The 21559-nt window shown below is 36.1% G+C and overlaps 1 protein-coding gene across 4 annotated transcripts in view; it reads right to left on the bottom strand.

Annotated features, from left to right (window-relative positions):
• espn (espin) overlaps positions 1-21559 on the bottom strand; it is a 106184-nt gene that overhangs the window by 43832 nt on the left and 40793 nt on the right. For all 4 annotated transcript variants that reach the window (XM_079896413.1, XM_079896412.1, XM_079896410.1 and 1 more), the window contains exons 5-7: positions 14952-15083; positions 14050-14281; positions 12376-12647 (exon numbers count right to left, since the gene is read on the bottom strand). In XM_079896413.1, the coding sequence (XP_079752539.1) occupies positions 12376-12647; positions 14050-14281; positions 14952-15083 (636 nt within the window). The remainder of the gene's footprint in view (positions 1-12375; positions 12648-14049; positions 14282-14951; positions 15084-21559) is intronic.

The following is a 21559-nucleotide window of genomic DNA, read 5'->3' as shown; positions in this document are numbered from 1 at the left end:
TATAAACACTGATCAGCGAACATAAACCTCATTGGTTCTTCCGGAAGCTCAAACATGCTGCGTAACACGACAATGAACCTCATTGGTTCTCGCACGTAAAGCAAACATGCTTGAGCTTCCGTTTACCACAACTGATGAGTGAGCTGATGAATGTTTATATGTGAATAAAAGCCTAAATTAAATCTGTTCATCATATAAAGCGATCAGATTATTTGGACTAAACCACTCGATTCATATGGATTGGTTTTACAATCTCTTCATTAACTTTTTCAAGTGACAAAGAGGTAGTTGTGTGGACTCTCAATAAAGATTTAATTAAAATATCTTCATTTGTGTTTTAAAGATGAACGAAAGACTTACGGATTTGAACGACATGAGGGTGAGGAATTTCATTTTTGGGTAAGGTTCATTTTTGGTTTCCATTGAAACGGTTAAACCATTGAAGTTTAAAAAACAATATTTATGAGTACTGTTAACCTATTTCAAGAGTCCATTAAAAAATATATTTTTATAATTAAATTACACTATAAACTCTACTCAAATACTTAGAGTGACTAAAACTTAACTGAACCGAGTAAAATCTTTAAAATTAGAAACATCCATTTAAAGGGGTGGTTAAATATGATTTCACTTTTCTAACTTTATTTAGTGTGTAATGTTGCTGTTTGAGCATAAACAACATCTGCAAAGTTACAACGCTCAAAGTTCAAAGCAAAGGGAGATATTTTCTTTTAAAGAAATTGCTTTTTAAGGACTACAACAAAAGGCTGGTAGGGACTATGCAGTCCCTAGTTTTAGGTGACATCACTAACCCTAACATTTACATAAACCTGCCCCAGGGAATGCGATTTACAGATTATCAAGACAGAATATGCTAATCAATGACTAGAAGATAACTACACATAAGCTACATAAATTCACCAACTAATCATTCGGAAATGTTGTCTACATGTTGACACTTCTTCTTGAGTCTCTACATTTTTCTGACTTCGGTTTGAACATAAAAGGCTAAAGTTTTTTTTTAATTTCCAGTGCATGTTTGTATGAGGTAAAAGGACACAAGCTTTTTGAGGCCCTCTGTGCTGGGAGCAGCAGCTCATTTGCATTTAAAGGAACAGACACAAAAACGGTGCGTTTTTGCTCACCCTAAAAAATTGACAACTTTAACATGCTATATAAAAATATCTGTGGGGTATTTTGAGCAAAAATTTCACATACCACTCTAGGGACATCAAAGACTTATTTTACATCTTGTGAAAAGGGCATTATACCACCCCTTTAACATAAATATTTTGGAGTCAATTGCTTGCTAGCAGTAGTGCACATGCATGTGCTAACATAACTAGCAGATTATCACTGTATTCATTTGTGAACAATTATTGTTTTTAAATAAAGCATCACGCAGCAATAATATAATCACAATATTCTTTGACCCATCCTTGACCAAACCACAGACCCTACCCTTCAGCACAATTGTAACCCTTAAAACTCCAACATTATAGAAACAATTTTAAATCCTGACAGAACATTAACATGTAGGCCTACACATCTCCACCTATATTATTATTGAGCAAACATTTTTTGTAACATTTACACTCCTTATACAGTGTCAATTTTTAAAATGGTATATTTTAGGGAACTGGTCAACATTTTTTACACTCTTTTTAATAAATGCGTATAGGGTTGTTGTTTTTTTTGGAGGAGGGGTGTAGCTAATGAAATATCTAAAATATTATGTGTTTATAAAAAACATGAATAATAAGTATAATACAAGAATTATAAAAAATATTGTTTAAATTAGTTTTAGAAGAAGTTGAATAAGTATAGCAGAAAATTAAGCAACACTGTTGAACCTGCTGTCACTTTTTGAAATAACACATCACCTTACATATTTGAATACTGACTTCCCGCCCCCACACGCACACCATGAATACTAAATAAGGTTATATTAACTTTGTATGTGACAGGCTTTAGTGTCAGTATGAGATTTTGACAATTCTCCTTCCCACTGTTGATAGCACTGCTTGAAAATGCCACAAACCAATGCCAGATCTTCTGTTTTTACACAATTCTAAGTAATCTGAAACAGACTATTAATTGAATTTTCATCCCATATTAAAGTTGCTCCACTTTAGAAAAACCTGACAAATTAAGCCACATAAACTCTCAGTAATTCCCCTTGAGTTTATGTGGAAAAGCCTCATGTGACCAGCTGATTTACCTGAAAACAAAAAGACTTTTCATGGCACAAAAGCTGAACTGTAACATGGATTTCTAAGCCTCACCGTCTTAGTAGATGGCAAACAACACAGCAGGCTAAAAGAGAGACTGTCTGACCCCTTGTATGTTGTTTCAGTATCAATGCACTGAACGGTTTCACTTTCTACAGCTGTCACTCACTTGTGTATGATGGTGAATCTTCATCACTGATCTAAAACCATCACCTGCCTTTAGTAAAGGCTTAACATCACAAGAACAACAGAAATTACATTAGAGCAATCTCAGACGTGTTTTCAAGACTTTCTAGAAATTTCCAACACAAAAAAGGCAATGCTTTGTTTTCTCTCAAGATTTCCCTAATGCAAAGTCCTTGAATTTGCATAGTAATCAACCTTATGCAATGCAATTCTAAATACATAATGTCACAGAATAGTTAAAGAAAAGCACCAAATATGAGACATTAATCAGTTGTTTGATGTTATATTGTGATTTAAAACATTAAAGGTACCTTTCATAAATTTTTTTGAAAAAAAACACGTCTATTTTTGGATATTAAAAAAAGGAATACAGCATGATCTCTGCCTGAAAGCATATCCACACATCTATTACACTGAATTTTAATTCTGTCATATGAGGGTTTTTATGTCTCATGCCAGCTCTGAGAATGGTATTATCCATGCATGTTCTTCCATTGTTGCATTGTTTCCAATTTGCATTGTTGTCTAAAGCACTGTCCTTCATGCAGAATTACTCCCAGTGTAACTCGATTCATCCCAGTGCAGATGGTTTGATTATCATACCTCAGGGAAATCGCTGCTTGAAAGGCTATAGCTGACCTCTATACAATGTGGATGGATCTGAGCCTATTTAAAACCTGCTGAATTTTTCATCACCAGTCACCAATACTTATTCTTCAGGCTTTTGAAACACACAGGGACTCAGCTGTGACTGATCTAAAGAGTGTGCAGTAAGGTTAGAAGAAGACAAATTGAGTGAAGAAAATGAATGCAGAATGCAGTTGAACGAATATCTGATTATGTATTCAGTGCATTTGAAAGGTTCTCTAGGTTATCACAGGTTACTAACCAACCAAACAACCAGCCAGAGGTTACATTATCTTATAATAACTAGACATAAGTAATACTGAAAGTCTGGAAAACATTCCTGACAAAAACGCCTTTTGCAGCTAAAGGCAATTACATAATTACACGCAAAGCTTGAGTAAATACAACTAAACCAAACCAACACAGTTTTAACGCTTGCCACCATCATTATTTCATAATAAAATAACACTGAATAGCAGTCTTACCCTTTCTGACTGCCCTTATTTCTTTCCACAGTGCTGTCACCTTACGCGAAGGTTTAAACTGAGAGCCGGTAGATGCACAGGTGTCACAGGATCTCCATTCTACTGTGAGTCATTCTACCTGACACACGACTTGCCTTTCCCCGCCCCTTTCAAACAATCACATCCCAGAGCCATGACTTCACTGCTCACCTGTTAACCAACCACAGGTCACAGCGCTCATGGGCTCTTATGCAAACCATTGTGACACAGTGGCTAAGCATGGCCGTTCCGACTCGGCTTTCTCACCGGTCGAAGGATTGCATTATGCACACCGGCCACCAAAGGGAATCTGATTACAAATAAAAGTGGAGTTCTCTCTCAAAGGTAGTTGATTTACAAAAATAACAAGTGGCAGTGGGTGATAAGAGTGTAGCAGAACAGTGTAAATTAGAAATAGAGCATAATGTGAATCTTTTGTGAATAAAAGAACACGAAGTGTATAAGAATTATGTTGAATGAAGTGCCGATCTTGGATTAAAAATAAGCCGGAAAGTGAACTCAGGTGAACTTGTATAACATTCTAGTGTAAGTTGAACGAATCATAGCCTAATATGGGCCTGAGTTACTAAATGGTGTGGTATTCAAATATATTAGAGCTCTATAAACAAACTAACCTTGAGCGAGTTGAACTACACTAAACACAACCCAGAACTGTCAGTATGCGGTTGCTATGCATACTTGTTTTACCAAGGTATTCAAGCAAGGGGATGTTTTTTTCTTTAATACACATTGTTTCTTCATTTTCCCCTCCAAACTTTGATAAATGTTTGTGTGAGAATAAGCGAAAAATAAACAGTATGTTTTATATTTCTCTTTGCATATACGAGTATTATTCACCTCTTCATGTAACATGGGCATTACAAATCTGATATATATGATTATTAAAAATACATATGAATGTTATATCTCTCTCCATATCTATGAACATTACACACCTCACCTGTAAGGTTGAAAAAATAACATTTCTGATATGCAGTAAGAATATAGAGAATAATGTTAATAGCAGCACAGATAATTTGATGAGATGTTGAAATTGAAATATTTTGATTGCAGAGTTTGACAAATTGTTTCACATCGTTGAGATCTCTTCTGAAACTTTTAGATGTTAAGGTCTCCCTTTGCTCTTCATTCAATCCCATTGCTGTCTAGGAGAAACAACTGAGAGAAAGAACTCGTATATGTGATTTCTCTTTTTTAAATAAATCAAATCCTGAAAGGTTCCATCTCCTGAGAAGTACATGTAATCTGTTAAGTAAGTGTACAATTGTCATACCTAAATCCCTCCTCACGATCATCCCCACCCAACAGCATTACAGCAGCTCTGCAGCCTAAAGTCTTTGACCATAAAAGGAAAAGCAGACTGCATATGATTTGAGACGACGGGTTCTAGAAGATTTCTTCATGTCTTATTAAAGTATTTATTTTCATTGGAAGGAGACTACATTTTTTGATCTGTGTAGTTAATTAAGTACTGAATTAGTCATGATTTGGTCATGAAATATTTATATAATGTACTTACACTCTATAACATATTTTCCAGTTTATGGGACCTATTGAGTCACAAATATTTAAGAAATGTGAGTTACTTGAAACTACATAAAAACCCATGTTAGACAAGCAGAATTCCCAAGTGTCAAGTGCTGAGTTATATTTACAACCTTTAAAAACTATATCCTATAATCATTATTATATAAAATTGTTACATAATTATATTATTATATCATGTGTTACTAACAACAATTATTAAGACAGTAGTTGAAATAACTTAAAAATCTAAATACATCATGTTGACTTGACGTTTTTAACTTTTTATCAATTCCTTTTAACAGTGCAGTACAATAGAATTTCAAGGCATTTCAGAGGGTTAAATGGCAGAAATTTTCAGGTTGTATTTTTAAGTTTGTATATTTATTCTTCCACACAAAAGTGTTTATATGACCTGTCTAAATCATCATGAAAGGAATTATATTGAATAAAACTATAGACAGACAACATTAGTAAGTGATTCTTAGAAGTAAGTGCATTACGGTAAAGTGCACCTTTTTTACATGTATTGAAATTTGAGGGATATTTTTTCAGCATATGTGCTACTGAACCCCTAGCAATTATTATCTCCTAAAAAGTGCGGGATTTTCTAAAGTTAAAAAGGTTACTACATCCCTAGGATACACTAAACATACAGGGACAATTTTTCTTCAAGAGACTAATCACCGTCTCTGCTCTATGGCCCAGTGGAAGAGATACTGTCTGAGAGGAGAGACAGGGATCAGGCAGAGGGTAATTCTGGGGGTCAGAAGTCATAGACAGGGTCTAACTGAAGGTTTCATTATGTTTGGTGGATAAAGTAGTAATGGATGCCACTGCAGTGTTGGGGAAAGTTACTTTTAAAAGTAATGGATTACAATATTGCTTTACTCCTTAAAAAGTACTAATTGCATTACTTAGTTACTTTTTATGGAAAGTAATGCATCATGTTACTATTGTATTACGTTTTCTCACCTGGGTTGAGGTTGCTTGTTTGTTTTAGTTACTTTTAATGGAAAGTAATGCATCATGTTACTTTTGCGTTACGTTTTCTCACCTGGATGGAGGTTGCTTGTTTGTTTTTTAATAACAAAAATAAAAATAAAAGTTCTATTTTGGCAAATGTAAAGACCCTTTCACACCAAACGTGAAATGAAAAAGCCTCAGGTTGAAGGAAATGCTAATTCATGTCTGTACACAGTAGAGGGCGCAGCTCAAACAATCCTTTCAACTGCGCTGCCACAAGGAGAAGAAAGTTTGGTAACACTTACTGTAAAAGTATACAGTAATAAAGTACTTACAAACTATTAGTTCATAGTTAATTCATGGTTAATATATTGTAGTCTCTACATTGTTAATATATTACAGTTTTTCTGAATTGCTAAAACACTAAATCCCATTTTTTTGAACCAAATTCTCAAAAGCCTAAACCAATTTGTCGAATAAACCTACATAAATCTTTTTGCAAAACTCTAAACACTTTCTCACTCACTAAAACACAATTTTCACTGTGATGCATTTATGTTTCAAAATGCTAAACACAGGCAGACAAAAGTTAAACACAACTACAACACAGTTGTCATCGTTTACCCACAACGACTGAAATTTTACTCAAAATGTTGCACTGAATGTTGATAAAAACAATGTAAGTTTAATGTACAGTATTTGAAAATATTTTAAGAAACACTGAAAATGATTGCAATTAATGTCTAATAAAGGATGGTTTAAAGCAAATTTAACATAACTCAACATTTTCCCATGACCTAATCTAAAGTGAGAACTATTTACTATTAGTCATTATTACTCTACTCAACTATAACTCATTATAACCAATGATTTCCTACAATTCCTTTACTATGAGCTAATTAAACAATACTAATTGTGTTAAAGGTACAATCTGTAATTTTTTCGCTGCCAGAGGTCGCATTTTCAAAACAATAACAAAGGCGAAGCTTGATGACGCTATGAAGGAGAGTGGAACGATGAGAGATGTCGTTTTCACCATCCAGAGATGTATGGAATTCACGAATCATATAAATTATAGCCTATATCAGCTAATGAATTAGTTTTTGTATTACCTGTACGTTTGATCACACTATTTTATGTCATCGTAATGAATTAGCTGCAAGGCAAGTGAAATGTGTAATATGTGACTATTTGTCGAATGATTTGGTGGGTTAATGCTGCGCAGTTTTATACGTTTAAAACAATCGTACTAAAAGTACATTTAAACAAACCCACAGTATTTGCAAGTAATGGCTAAATATTTTTGTGCAAGACATACTGTATTTAATTTCACTGCCATAGACTTGGTCACCAGACTTGATAAAAAGCGTTAGTGAAGTACAAAGAAAGTTCAATATAATGTGTAATGTATGTGTACAATAAATAACATATATTTGTTTACCTGTCTATTTAAACACATGCGAGAGCAGAGTCTCTGTCACGTCCAAGTTTGTCACAAAGCTCTCTCCATCTCGAAAAAGCCACGCTGATATTGATCCTTGTTTTATTTCTCTGTTTGTCCCAAAGCCTGCTTGCCTCAGTTGATCTACGTTTACGTTTTTTTGGGATTTTCTGTACTCGCCAATCAATAATCGTGGACCATCACATGATGACTGACCGACACAACACCGGTGAGCATGATATTGTCTCATAGATATGTATACATTGATCGCTCATTAGCGGCTTACGTATAGTGGCCCATTGAAACTGCCACTAATGAGTGATCTATGTATTATTCTATGATTTCTACAAGCGGAAACTGAGGATAGCGTGATTGATTATGCGATTGATATCCATATTATGTGATTGATATGCGACAATGATAAGGGACGAGCCAATATTTAAAAACTGGAACTTCTCTGGATTTACAAATCCTTAGGAACTTTTGGGATAATGTAAGTACACAACTGCATGAAATATATCACACTGTGCAAGTGGTTTAACTATAAACTAATAGTTTGTTAATGATTACTTTGTAACTGTATACTTATTATAAAGTATTACCGAAAGCCAAGGGTATTGCTCAAGTAAGAGAAGAGCCCTCTTGTGCAATAATAATAAAAAAGCAACACAAATGTGATGTTTATCTAAAGTCATTTTTTGATTGGTTGAAGTATGGTTGAATTGGATCATTAAAGGTGAGCAGCAAAGACAATGGTTAACAAAGTAAGATTAAATACAAACATTTTTCTTATTTAATATTTTTACGCAATTTTCTGAGTTTGCATTTCACTGTTTTTATTTATTTTGAGGAATACTGAATCTGTTTATGTGCAAGCGAGATGAGTAAGGCTTATTTTAGTCTAAAACTACAATCATAATATAAACTGAAATGTGTTGTGAAGCAAGCCAATGAAAATGAATAAAAAATTACACTCAGACATTTTAAGTGTATAGTTCCTTTTTGGAGCCTCTGAATACATATATTTATTGCATACTAAGTGAAGTGTTAAGTTCTGATGTTTTTTTTTTTCATGAGTTAGTCCACCATAAGGTACAATGGTAATCATGAAAACAAGGTTTGATAGGAAGATACAAGCTATTACTTCAAATGCTTAGCAAACAGGCCAGACAACAAGTGCATTATCTGCTCTTCATATTCCAAAGATGCCATTAGTACAGTTGAATTCCCAGTAATGATTTGAGAATTTGTGTGTTGGGATGTGCTGGCATATCTGACAGTTTAATTAGTTAAATTAATGTCAAATATGTCATGCAATGCATCAATAGAGCCTTTGGAAGGTCAGCTTGGCTAATGGAAGCCCTCATTAACGAGAACACAAAAGTAGCATTGTATTTTTGTCTATACGAGTGTTTGAGTACATACCGTGTATGTGCACCTGCTCTGGGCTTAGCCGCATTGTGTTTATTAGTGTGCTCAGGGTTGTGTGTTTTTTTTTAGCACAGATTGAATTTTGTTGGCCAGACAACAGAAGATGCACTGCTGGACTGATTATCCAGCTTTCTAATGGCCGCTGTGCACCACTGTGTGCTATTTGTGACAAACCGCTGTGATTAAGTTTATGGATGATTAATTAGAACATATTGTGTTGCTTTACTGTCAAAGCTAACTGAGGTGTTATCTTACACCTACATTTGTATTTCATGCCAATTAAAAAAGGATGAGATTGTGGTAAGTGTGTGTTAATTAGATGTAAAATCCACAGGGAATGCTTTGCTATTATGGGCCTATACGCAGAATAACTAAAGCTCTGTGGAATATTTAGTTACACAAGATTCAGATGGGATGCAACTAACTCGGCAAGCTGGTCTTTGTAATTAACTGAGCTGTATAATTATATCATATTGCTTGAATGCATTTATTTTAACTTTAAAAGATGTTAAGTCATTAACATCATAATAGTGATTGAAATATTATTAAATATTCTGGAATCTTTAGTTCTGTTCTACAACCTAGTGAGATGAATATCTAGTCAGCTCATGACTTTAAAGACAACATTAAAAGGCCTTCAAAACCTATTTTATTTCTGTATTAAGTATTTTACAGAATGCACTTCGAAAAGCTCAAAAAATAATTTTAGATGGAAGATGAATCAAGAGAAATGTAGATTATAAATATACATACATTTGATTCAAAACTTGAAAGTATTGAAAAAACAAAAAACAAATTACAATTATTACAAGTATTTCATCCAAAATGTATGTGTACTGTGTAATTTATGTGTTTTTATGCTTATTAGTGTTGTTAGGTCAAGTCTAATTTAAGTGTATAGCAATTTTCACATTACTTCGAAGTAGCTTTACAGACAATCATGATGTTAATGTTTATAATATTAATATCTTTATGCCTTGTCGCATTTAGCAGATTAGAACTGGGCAATAATATAGATTACATTTTGAGACTATACAACCAATCAAGAAACTGGAATTTGCTAAATAATATATCTCACCCTACACAAGTATACTGTATGTTTGCGGATACAGCATACTGGTGATATATGGATATATGGAATCAATTCAGGAAGTTGTGTCTCTTGTGCACTTCACATGAGTAGCGCTGTTTTGCGTGCCATGCAGAGTTGCCTATGTAAAGCATTTTAAATCAGTCTCCATTTTATGTGGGCTGCCTTTTCTGTAGTGGTACATGTTCATTTGCAGTTCTGTTCTGATTGTGAGCCTTACATGCATAAGAAACAATAAAATGTATGAGTCCTGTATATAAGCATACAAGATCATAGCTTTACTCACTCTTGTCCACTATTATACAGCAATTCAGGTAAAGGCTTTTATTCTATACTGTCCATTAGTACAAATAACACTCTTTTATGTTCTATGAATAAACATTGTGACTCAGGACTTTAATCCTCATGGCTTCATATCTGTTTGTCGCGAGGAGCATGAGTTCTGGGAATCAGGTCCGGATGAGCCAATACAGCGCAACCAGCAAGACCTGCTCCTCGTCCTACCTGACCTTGCACAGGGTCTGTGCGAGTAGGCTCACTGGGGGAAACACATACTTGCGTAGGCCCCGTGGCCAGCTGTGTGCCAGTGCATCCATGCCGAGGGTCCCCTTGGTCAGCGAATAGAACAACTGGCAGTGGGACGTGTCTGGAGTGGCAAACAAGTCTACTTGAGCAGCTCCGAAGCGCCTCCAAATCAGCTGGATCACTTGGGGGTGGAGTCTCGACTCTCCTGGGAGTGTGAGCTGTCGTGAGAGCATGTCGGCTGTATGATTGATTATCTGAATGACAGGAGTGTAGACCACCTTGACGGTTGATGTACGCAACGGTCGATGTGTTGTCTATCTATCTGGACCAGTACATGCTTGTCCCGCAGCCACAGTAGAAGCAGGCGGAGGGCAAGGAATACTGCTAGCAACTCGAGGCAATAGATATGTCACTGGACTCGAGGTCCTGTCCACGAGCCCGAGCCAGCATGCCTGTTGCATATGGCACCCCAGCCAGTGGTGGTGTCATCTGTTGAAACAACAACATGCTTGGACACTTGTTCTAGGGGGACTTGCCCATAGAAAGGCAAGGTCTGACCATGGGCTGAAAGCTCGGCGACAGGTCGGAGTGATGATCCCCTGGACCCGGTTGTGTAGCCAGTGCTGAAGCGATCTCATATGAAGCAAACAGAGCGGCGTGACCGGCCACGCCTGCGGATGATGCCATATGCCCCTGGAGCCTCTGAAATCGTTTCAGTGGAACTGCTGTCCTGCCTTTGAATAAATTCAAGCAGTTCAGCACTGACTGAGCATGCTCATTCGTGAGACGAGCAGTCAGGTTGACCGAGTACAAACTCCATTTGAGACATGAAAGTATGCGTCCTTCAGGTTGATCGCTGCAAACCAATCTTGGGAGCGAAAGCATTCAAGAAGGCTTTTCTGCGTAGCATTTTGAACGGAAGCTTGTGAAGGGCCCGATTCAAAACATGCAGATCCATGATTGGTCGTAACCCACCACTCTTCTTGGGTATTATGAAATAGGGGCTGTAAAACCCTGACCTCATGTCGGCTGGAGGGACCGGTCTATCGCATCCTTCACCAGTAGGACTGCAATCTCAGCACACAGAACAGGGACGTCTACTATAGCCACTGAGGTAAAACAGATGCCGCTGAACCCGGGGGGATGCCGGGCGAACTGGACCCCCCCAATACAGTAAAACTGCACATTTTAGAGTGGCCTTTTATTGTGGCCAGCCTAAGGCACACCTGTGCAATAATCATGCTGTCTAATCAGCATCTTGATATGCCACACGTGTGAGGTGGATGGATTATCTCGGCAAAGGAGAAGTGCTCACTAACACAGATTTAGACAGATTTGTGAACAATATTTGAGAGAAATAGGCCTTTTGTGTACATAGAAAAAGTCTTAGATCTTTGAGTTCAGCTCATGAAAAATGGAGGCAAAAACAAAAGTGTTGCATTTATAATTTTGTTCAGTGCATAAATATGTATACTTGCATATAGATGCCTTAACAGAGATGACCTAAAGTCACAAAAACAATTTTTTAAATGTATCCCTGTAAGATCAGTTACAGATTTTGAGAATGAGTCATTGGGAACTGAGGAGGACATTCTGAAAGTATATTAAGTATAGTATATTAAGTATAGTATATGCGTATAACATTAAACTCTTATATTTTATAAGATTAATTAAAATGCAATTTTTAAAGATATTACAACAAGATCAATGTTTTGAAAACATATTTCCTTTAATTGTTTTTTTCACTGGTTTACAAATTCTGCTTTGTAGTTTTAAACAAGGGGATCCTAAAAGGAGGATGCGCAAACAACAAGAAAATGTATAGCATACCTCTTTTTTGACAACTTCATTCTCCACTCTACGAAGGTTCCTCTTCACCTTCAAGTATTCGGCGGACGCTTCCTCCTCAGGTGGTTTGGGTGGGGGGTAGGCAGGTGGGGGGGGTGGTATATGGGAGGAATCGGATGGAGGTGGGGGTGGGGGAAACGTTGGAGGGGGCGGCAGGTGTGCAGGTTCTTTTGCATTCTGGGAGCTTCCTGCTACATCAGGGTTCAGCATGTCCATATAGGTCTGCATGTCTGTAATGGTCGAATCTGCACCTCCTGCAATAAAACGTTATTAATTGTTTTAGTCAAACATCAAAAAATCTTATATAGTAAATAAAATATAATATAGAGTAATAAAAAAACAAAACTTTATTACCATATTATATTTATAAAAACTATACTTTAATGTGATATTTTTACAGGATAAATCTCTTACAAATATAGCCAAATATATATATTATAAATATATTACATATTAAAATATATTACATAATATATTATATAAAATATTTTAATATGTACTATATTTTACTTATTATTATTCAATAATATTATTCATTTTAATAATCGTGTTTATTTTATTTATTTATTTTAGACTTGGGAGTATGTCACACTTGGAAAAACTCTTATTTTAAAGATTAGCAAAATGCATTCTATATTTATGAAAGGTATTCACAGTGCTTACACCAACCTAATAATATTCACTATACCATTAATAGTCAAAAGTCTGGACACACCTTATTCTTAATTGTTACCATTGTTCGACATTTTAGATTAATAATCATTATAAATAATCAAAACTATAAACACAAAATGTAAGTATGGGAATTTTGTAGAGGTGAAAAATGTTAAATAAATCAAAAGGTTTTATTAAGATCATAAAAACATAAATTCAGTCAAGTGTGTCCACACTTCTGACTGCCAGTGAAATCTATACCACTGTTGCCTACTGTTTCCAAATGTGTCCACTAGAGGACATTACTGGGAAGGCTCACAGAAGGTTTCCTGGACAATGCTATGGCAACATGGTTCTGAATGAGTTCTGCTTCAGCGAGCTCAGCTTTTCCCACCATTGTTAAGACAATGCTTCAATCATACTGCACTGAGCAAACATATGCGCAATGAACATGGGGTTTTGTCATTTCAGAGGGAGTTCTATTCAAAAGACAGGAATGCAGGAGATGTGAAGAGAACATTTTGTATCAAGTTAATGATATAAAATAAATGGTTCAAAAGGTTCAAAGTATGGGGTTGGTAATTTTTTTTTTTAATGTTTTTGAAAGAAGTCTCATATGCTCATCAAGCCTGCATTTGATCAAAAATACAGAAAAAAAAACTGTTTTCTATTTTAATATGTTTTAAAATGTATTTTATTCCTGTGATGGCAAAGCAAAATTTTCAGCATCATTACTCCAGTCTTTAGTGTCACATGATCCTTCAGATACTGATTTGGTGTTCAAGCATTTCTTATTGTTATCAATATTGAAAACTGTTGTGCTGCTTAATATTAAACCGTGATGCATTTTTTTCAGGATTCTTTGATGAGTAGAAAGTATAAAAGAACAGCATTTATTTGAGACAGAAATCATTTGTAACATTATAAATGTCTATACTGTCACTTTTTACAGTGTAATATCAAATGACTGATATGTTGGCTATAAATGCCTGTTTCTCTGACCTGTTGGTACTCTTGAGGGAGGCGTGCCACTCCTTTTCTCTCCAGTACTGGATTGGCTGGAGTTTGCAGAGTCGTAATTGGACAGCGAGCTGGAGGGTGAGCAGATGTCAAAGTGGGCTGCAGGGGGGGCTGGGGTGGGCAGGGTGGCGTTGGGAGAGGAGAGGCCTGAGTCAGGTTGCTTATACTCCAGATCTGCTGAAGGGTCCCGTGACAAGACTCTGTGTTCCACACTCTGAGATGAAAGCTAGTGTTATTGTTAGGCATAGATTAGTGGCACTTATTTGGCAGGTTGAGCTTAAAGATGCCTGTAACTGTTTAATGAACTCTTTGAGAGTGCTTAAAAGAATAAATTCCTTTTGATAAACAAAAGTTAATTACAGGCAGTAACAAATGAGATTGCAGATGATGAGGAGGCAAAAAACCACATCACTACACTGGGGACATGCAATTATTCTCTACACACTCACAACAACCTACTTATAATGTATAGCCTACATGTACAATTAGAGGTGCACTTAGTTGTTCCTCATTAAAGTTTTACACATACAGAAACAGGCTAAAATTTTGTGCACACAATTAGAATTGAATCTTTTATATTGGTAATCCCATAATTGAACAAATTACCTCACAGAAAAATAAAATAAAAAATGAATAAAAAGGAAATTACCAGAAACAAATATATATATATATATATATATATATATATATATATATATATATATATATATATATATATATATATATATATATAATTATTATTATTATTATTGTTATTAACATATTTTGTAGTACTAAGAATGTAAACAGAAATATGTGAGCATATGTGATGAGATTTTAACATTTCTTTTGTTGTACATCCCTTGTTTAAGACTGTGTGTGGTTGTGTTTGTATTGTATCTCACCATGTTTTCGACAGTGCGGAGGTACTTAGCACACTGTTGATGCCCGTTGTATTCAGCTAGGTCTGCTGCTGAGAATCCATCCTGGTCCCGTAATCCCAGATCCACTCCATTCACTACCAGAATTTGACAGCACTACACAGAGGAAAACACATTTACATTAACACCCAGATAATCTGAGACTGCTTTATTAAATATATCTACTGCTGTCTGCTAAAGCAAGCATTACTATTTCTATTGCTCATTCTTAAAGGGATGGTTCAGAGTAAAATCAACCTAGGGTCCTTTGCACCATGACCTCGAGCCAAATACCCCCCCAGAAACCTTTTTTCCCTTGGTTGAACATTATTAAAGTTAGAGCTTATTTAGAGAAATCAGCCGGGTGGCTTAGTGCAGGCGCTAATGGATCCTATGATGTACAACATCCTTATGCATCGCTTTCTGCCAGGACTTTTACGTGCTTTTCCCAAACCACTGAAGTGACGTCGACATCCAGGTTAGCAGTAGCAGTAGCCGTCAGGCAAGTGTTATTAGTGCAGGGCCATATGTAGCAAAATAAAGTGTTTGGAACATTTCATATAGATTTTTGCAAATGATGTTTTTTGACTTCTTCAGACCCTATAGTTTGCAAAACTACCTGTTTCCGATTTTTTCCCGGGCTGCACAGGCCCAAAATCCAAGATGGCGGACCGATCACCAAAAATGGCAAATAATCGCCATTTTACACATTTCAAATGGATATATGTTAGGTATATCATTATATACATACATTTTCTAATTAACTGATTGACTTGGGTAATAAATATGACCATGGGTAACATGAATTATCATGATTATCAACCAATGATGGGTGTAACCACCATTATGCTATTTATTGGCATACCCGGAAAAACGCATTGACTGATTAGGCTAAAAGTTTCCTTCATATAACCTAATAATCATTTTAATTAAAATAATGTTCTGCGCTCACCACAATAATTCTGTTAACAATCAGATGACATGGAAAATTATTGTGGAGAATGGATTACATGAAGCCAATGGAAAGATGGGAAAGATAGCCAGCCTTTGTTACTAGGAAACGATAAACAAAATGAAACTTTTGAGCTTTTGCAGGAAGAGGGAAATTATTTTTCCAGCCTGGGCAACTGGTGTTTTTTTACTTGCTAGGACCCCACTGAATACAAAACAACCTGTTTCCAATTTTTTTCTTCATTTTTAGTGCCAAAATTCAAGATGGCAGACAATATATGCAGACAAATCACATAAAATAAAATATATAATCTTTTCCCTTCTATAAAGGCTTTAAAATGGTAAACTTTTGATGAATGTATTCCTAATAAGGCAGACAAGTGAGACAGACTATTTTCAAAATATTTATTGGATCATTTGCCAAAAAATTGGGTGAAAAAAATAGAAACATTGGAAAAAATGGGAAAAAAAAATCTGCATTTTGTTTCATTATTGAAGAGTTCAACAAAACAGTCAGCCATTGTCACTCAAGTATTTATCCTCATCATTCTCACTGTCACTGTCACTGTCTGACTTTTCAATATTGGTGCATGCCTCCTCAGAGCCCTCACACCTGCAAAGTTGCGTGCATGGTAAGTTGTTGCTCTTGCAAGAACACCTTCTACTGCATTGGCTGGCAAGACAAGAGCACTTCACAAGCTCCACAACAGCCTCTGGTGCTGGTGGAAGTTTTGACAGGACAGGAGCCCATTGCCCATCATCAATTTGCCTCCATCCCAGTGATAGTGCGTCAAGAATCTTTGGAGCAGGCACTGCATCTTGTGCCCAAACATTTGCTTGCCAGTGTGCTCTCAGAATGTGCTCTGTAACTGCTCCTGAAGTGGGACATGGTTTTCCCACTCCCTGGTTGGGTTTTAGAGTTTTAAACATGTTCCACCGAAGGGCTTTAGCTGTTTCATAACCAGGTTTGAAGAGCTGACACATGAATTTCTCACATCCAGCTAACACGTCTGGAGATGGATGAGGACCTACACCAAGCCTACAAAGTGCATTAATGACATCATCGTCTGTCTCCATGAATGACTTGAAACAAGAAACCTTTCCTTTCCCACGGATATGGCCTGTGGTATCGCAACCTGTGAGTGCATGGAACCCTGGTAATGCTACTGCGTACATGATCAGTAGAGTGTCCGCCTCTTCTTGTGAGCTCCTCATGCTCACCATGTTAACTTTTGAGGCCATAACACCTTTGTTAGACAGATGATGATGTCATTAATGCACTTTGTAGGCTTGGTGTAAGTCCTCATCCATCTCCAGACGTGTTAGCTGGATGTCAGAAATTCATGTGTCAGCTCTTCAAACCTGGTTATGAAACAGCTAAAGCCCTTCGGTGGAACATGTTTAAAACTCTAAAACCCAACCAGGGAGTGGGAAAACTATGTCCCACTTCAGGAGCAGTTACAGAGCACATTCTGAGAGCACACTGGCAAGCAAATGTTTGGGCACAAGATGCAGTGCCTGCTCCAAAGATTCTTGACACACTATCACTGGGATGGAGGCAAATTGATGATGGGCAATGGGCTCCTGTCCTGTCAAAACTTCCACCAGCACCAGAGGCTGTTGTGGAGCTTGTGAAGTGCTCTTGTCTTGCCAGCCAATGCAGTAGAAGGTGTTCTTGCAAGAGCAACAACTTACCATGCACGCAACTTTGCAGGTGTGAGGGCTCTGAGGTATGGCAAGCTGTTTTAACTTCCAGGATAGATTTAATTGGAATTAATTTCCAGGATATGAATCCTTGATATCCAGGGCTGGACTGGTAATCTGGCATGCCTGGACTGGTAATCAAATGCCCGGTGGGCCGACGTGCTTTTTGGGCCGATACATCTAATACTTTTTTTTAATGGCCCATAAAACTCGTACATCGGCGGCCCATTCGTTTTGTTTTGTTTAATTGACGGCGCTGGGTTAGTGCCGGTGTAATGCATTGGTCAAAAAAAAAGTAAGCGTTAGTTTTCTTGAAACCCGTGAAAACCCGTAGATCAGCGGCCCATTGGTTGTTTTCTTGATTGACAGTGGGCTGGCCCAATCACATCTTTAAACACCTCCCCCTTTGGGCTTTGAGTGAGCGTGCAGTGCCCCCGAACCCCCCTAGAGGGATCCCAAGATCCTGTGGGAAACACTGGTATTGCTATGCCAATGCAGCTTATAGCTTGTTTTTTGGATGCATCACTGTGGAGTATAGTTCAATTGTATTAATAAATTACAATTTTGTACTTATTTCATCTGTTAACTCGTTCCCAGGGCTGGACTGGTAATCTGGCATACCGGGCAAATGTGTGCCGACGTGCTTTTTGGGCCGATACATCTCATACTTTTTTTGTTTTTGTTTTTTAACGGCCCATAAAACTAGTACATCGGCGGCCGTTTTGTTTTGTTTAATTGACGGCGCTGGGTTAGTGCCGGTGTAATGCATTGGTCAAAAAAAAGTACGCGTTAGTTTTTTTCCCACTGGCAGACCGGCCCATGAAACCCGTAGATCAGCGGCCCATTGGTTGTTTTCTTGATTGACACTGGGCTGGCCCAATCACATCTTTAAACACCTCCCCCTTTGGGCTTTGAGTGAGCGTGCAGTGTCAAGTGTGTATCTGTCAAAATAGTCTGAGAGATGAAGAAGAAACGCAAGGAATGTACAGAGAAATAGCGTGAAAAATAGATACAGGCCCTTCAAGCAGATGCTGTAAAATGTGTCAAAATATATATGTTTTCTGCAGCAGCAGGACCTTCATCAGCTCCAGTGGCTGATGAGGAGGATCAGGAGAGCGATGAGAAAGTGTAGACTAGAGTCCGCGGTAAGCAGAGCTACTTTCAAAACACTTTGGCTATGAGTGTAGGAACCCATTACCCAGTTACGCATTATTTCCACATCTGCATTGTTGACGATTAGAGAAATTTACTAGAACTTTAATGAGACGCGTTTTTATCCATGTTTTCCGCCAAAATAAAAGCTTGATGCAGTTTCCGTCAAAATAAAAGATCATGTGCTTATCTCTTTCAAGTTTAGAAATTAGTACAAAACTAATTATGAAAGTTTTCTTTATTTTTCAGTGCATTTGTTTTGCAATATATGGCTATCAGGCTACTGTCATGAGATTAATATTATAACTATTATTATGTAGTAGTGTAATATAGACTGACACTGTAACTAAAAGAGGTTTGATTTTTTTCTTTGTTATATTTGCACACTGAATATGGGTTGGAGCTTTTTAATTTTGAACTCTCAAACTGCACCAGATTGATGAATTTAACATTAAAATGCACAAAATGTTCTTGGGGGGGGGGGGGGAGGCATGCCCCCGAACCCCCCTAGAGGGACAGAGGTCCACCCACCACAGTTTTACCAAGATCCTGTGGGAAACACTATTGCTATGCCAATGCAGCTTATACAGTAGCTTGTTTTTTGGATGCATCACTGTGGAGTATAGTTCAATTGTATTAATAAATTACAATTTTGTAACTCATTCCTACTCACTCATTACATGGCATTAGTAGTTTTAATGAATAGGAGTTGAACAAAAACATATTCAAGGGCGTGCAAAGATGGGTGGTGTTTATGGTCATATGTAGTGGGCCAGTCTGGGCCAAAATGCCAGGGCCGATTTTCTGTCCCAGTCCAGCCCTGTTGATATCAACAATTCAATTTTAACTAGTTAAAATTATAATTCTTGATATCAGGAATAATGTTTCTACTAGTAACAATGGCAATTTTTGATATCAGGAATTACATTTCAACTATTAAACATGTTCATTCTTGATATCAACAATTCAATTTTAACTAGTAAAAACTATAATTCTTGATATTAACAATTGAATTTCAACTAGTAAAAACTATAATTCTTGATATTAACCATTTATATCCTGGGAATGGCAATAGGCAAGCCATTTTGACTTTTAATCATTCGCAGGATATGAATTCTTGATATCAACAACAAAATTTTCACTAGTTAAAATGATAGTTATTGATATCAGGAATTAGATTTTTACTAGTAACAATGGCATTTTTTGATATCAGGAATTACATTTCCACTAGTAACAATGCTAATTCTTGATATCAGCATTTACATTTTCACTAGTTAAAATGATAATTCTTGATATCAACAATTGAATTTCAACTAGTAAAAACTATAATTCTTGATATCTGTAATTTTTCACTAGTGAAATGTCACCATAGGCTGCCATTCAAAATCAATTGTTGATATCAAGAATTTATTTCTTACTTGTTGAAATTCCAGTTTCACATATCAGAAATACAATTCTTACTAGTAAAAACCTTTATTTTTGATATCAAGAATTCAATTGTCACTAGTTGAAATGTCTATTCTTGATATCAACATTTGAATTGCTACTAGTAACAATGTTCATTTTTGATATCAATAATTCCATTTTCACTAGTGACAATGTTAATTTCTGATATCATGAATGTGATTGTTACTAGTAAGAAAGCCATTTTAGATATCTGACATTATATTGATATCAGAAATACATTTTCAGATATCAAAAATGAAATTTTTCTAGTAGCAATTCAATTGTTGATATCAAGAATAGACATTTCAACTAGTGACAATTTAATTATTGATATCAGTAATTATTGCCATTTTTACTAGTAACAATGTAATTATTGATATCAAAAATTATATTTCTATTATATTCAGAAATTCAGAAATTATATATCATTTTAAAGCTTAGGATCTCAGCTTTTTAATGCATCTAATTACATGTATTAACTCCTAACGAGTGCTAAGTAATCCCTCTAAAACCGAGTGTACCGCCAGCAGGCGCCACCTAGCTGCGAAAATATTCATTACCATATTTTTCAAAAATCTTGCCTTGATTAACACAAAGTTGATGTCATTTGAAAGCTTAGAGTCTGAACTTTACAGTGAATGTATCCACTTTGAAAAACTCTGAAGTATTGCTGAGTTATTTGCTGATAAATAGAATTTCTTTTTTTCATAATCTATAAAATAATGTACTGCAATGTGTCAAAAACATCATACAGCTCATGAAACATTCACAGATCATTGAAAATGCCACTTCATTTTTTACAGCATATTATTACAATTAAAATGAGCCCAAAATTAACATAATCTATTGCTTTTATGACAAGATATTCTTCATGGAGAAAAAATTGCCCATGAGGGGGTGTCAAAGACTGTACAAAAAGGCTATCTCTTTTCCAAATGCTGTAACTTTTGATTCCTTTATCCAAAAATTATTTATTTTTTATCCAGATGCAGCTAATATGTAGGGGGACTTCACTAAAAACGAATTTTCCTCCTACCTTATTTCCTTCCTGAGTTATTCCATGACAAATAAGAAAGATATGCAAAATCATAATAAAAATTATATATATATATATATATATTTATATGTCTTTTATCAGCCGTTTCTCGGCAGGACAATGTCCAAATGTAATCTAATTTATATTTTAAATTTTTTTTAAAAGAGTTCTTTCAAATGATACTTACCTTTTGACTCTCCTTGCAACAGTTTTGGAGTTATGATTATATAGTTTTTATATAGTTTGGAGCATAATTTGTTGTGTGTTTGTGTGTGTGGGTGTGGGTGTGTGTGTGGGGGGGGGG

Source organism: Squalius cephalus, assembly GCF_949319135.1.
Source record: "Squalius cephalus genome assembly, chromosome: 16".
In the NCBI taxonomy this organism is placed as follows: Eukaryota; Metazoa; Chordata; class Actinopteri; order Cypriniformes; family Leuciscidae; genus Squalius; species Squalius cephalus.
This window is presented reverse-complemented; position numbering and strand designations above follow the sequence as displayed.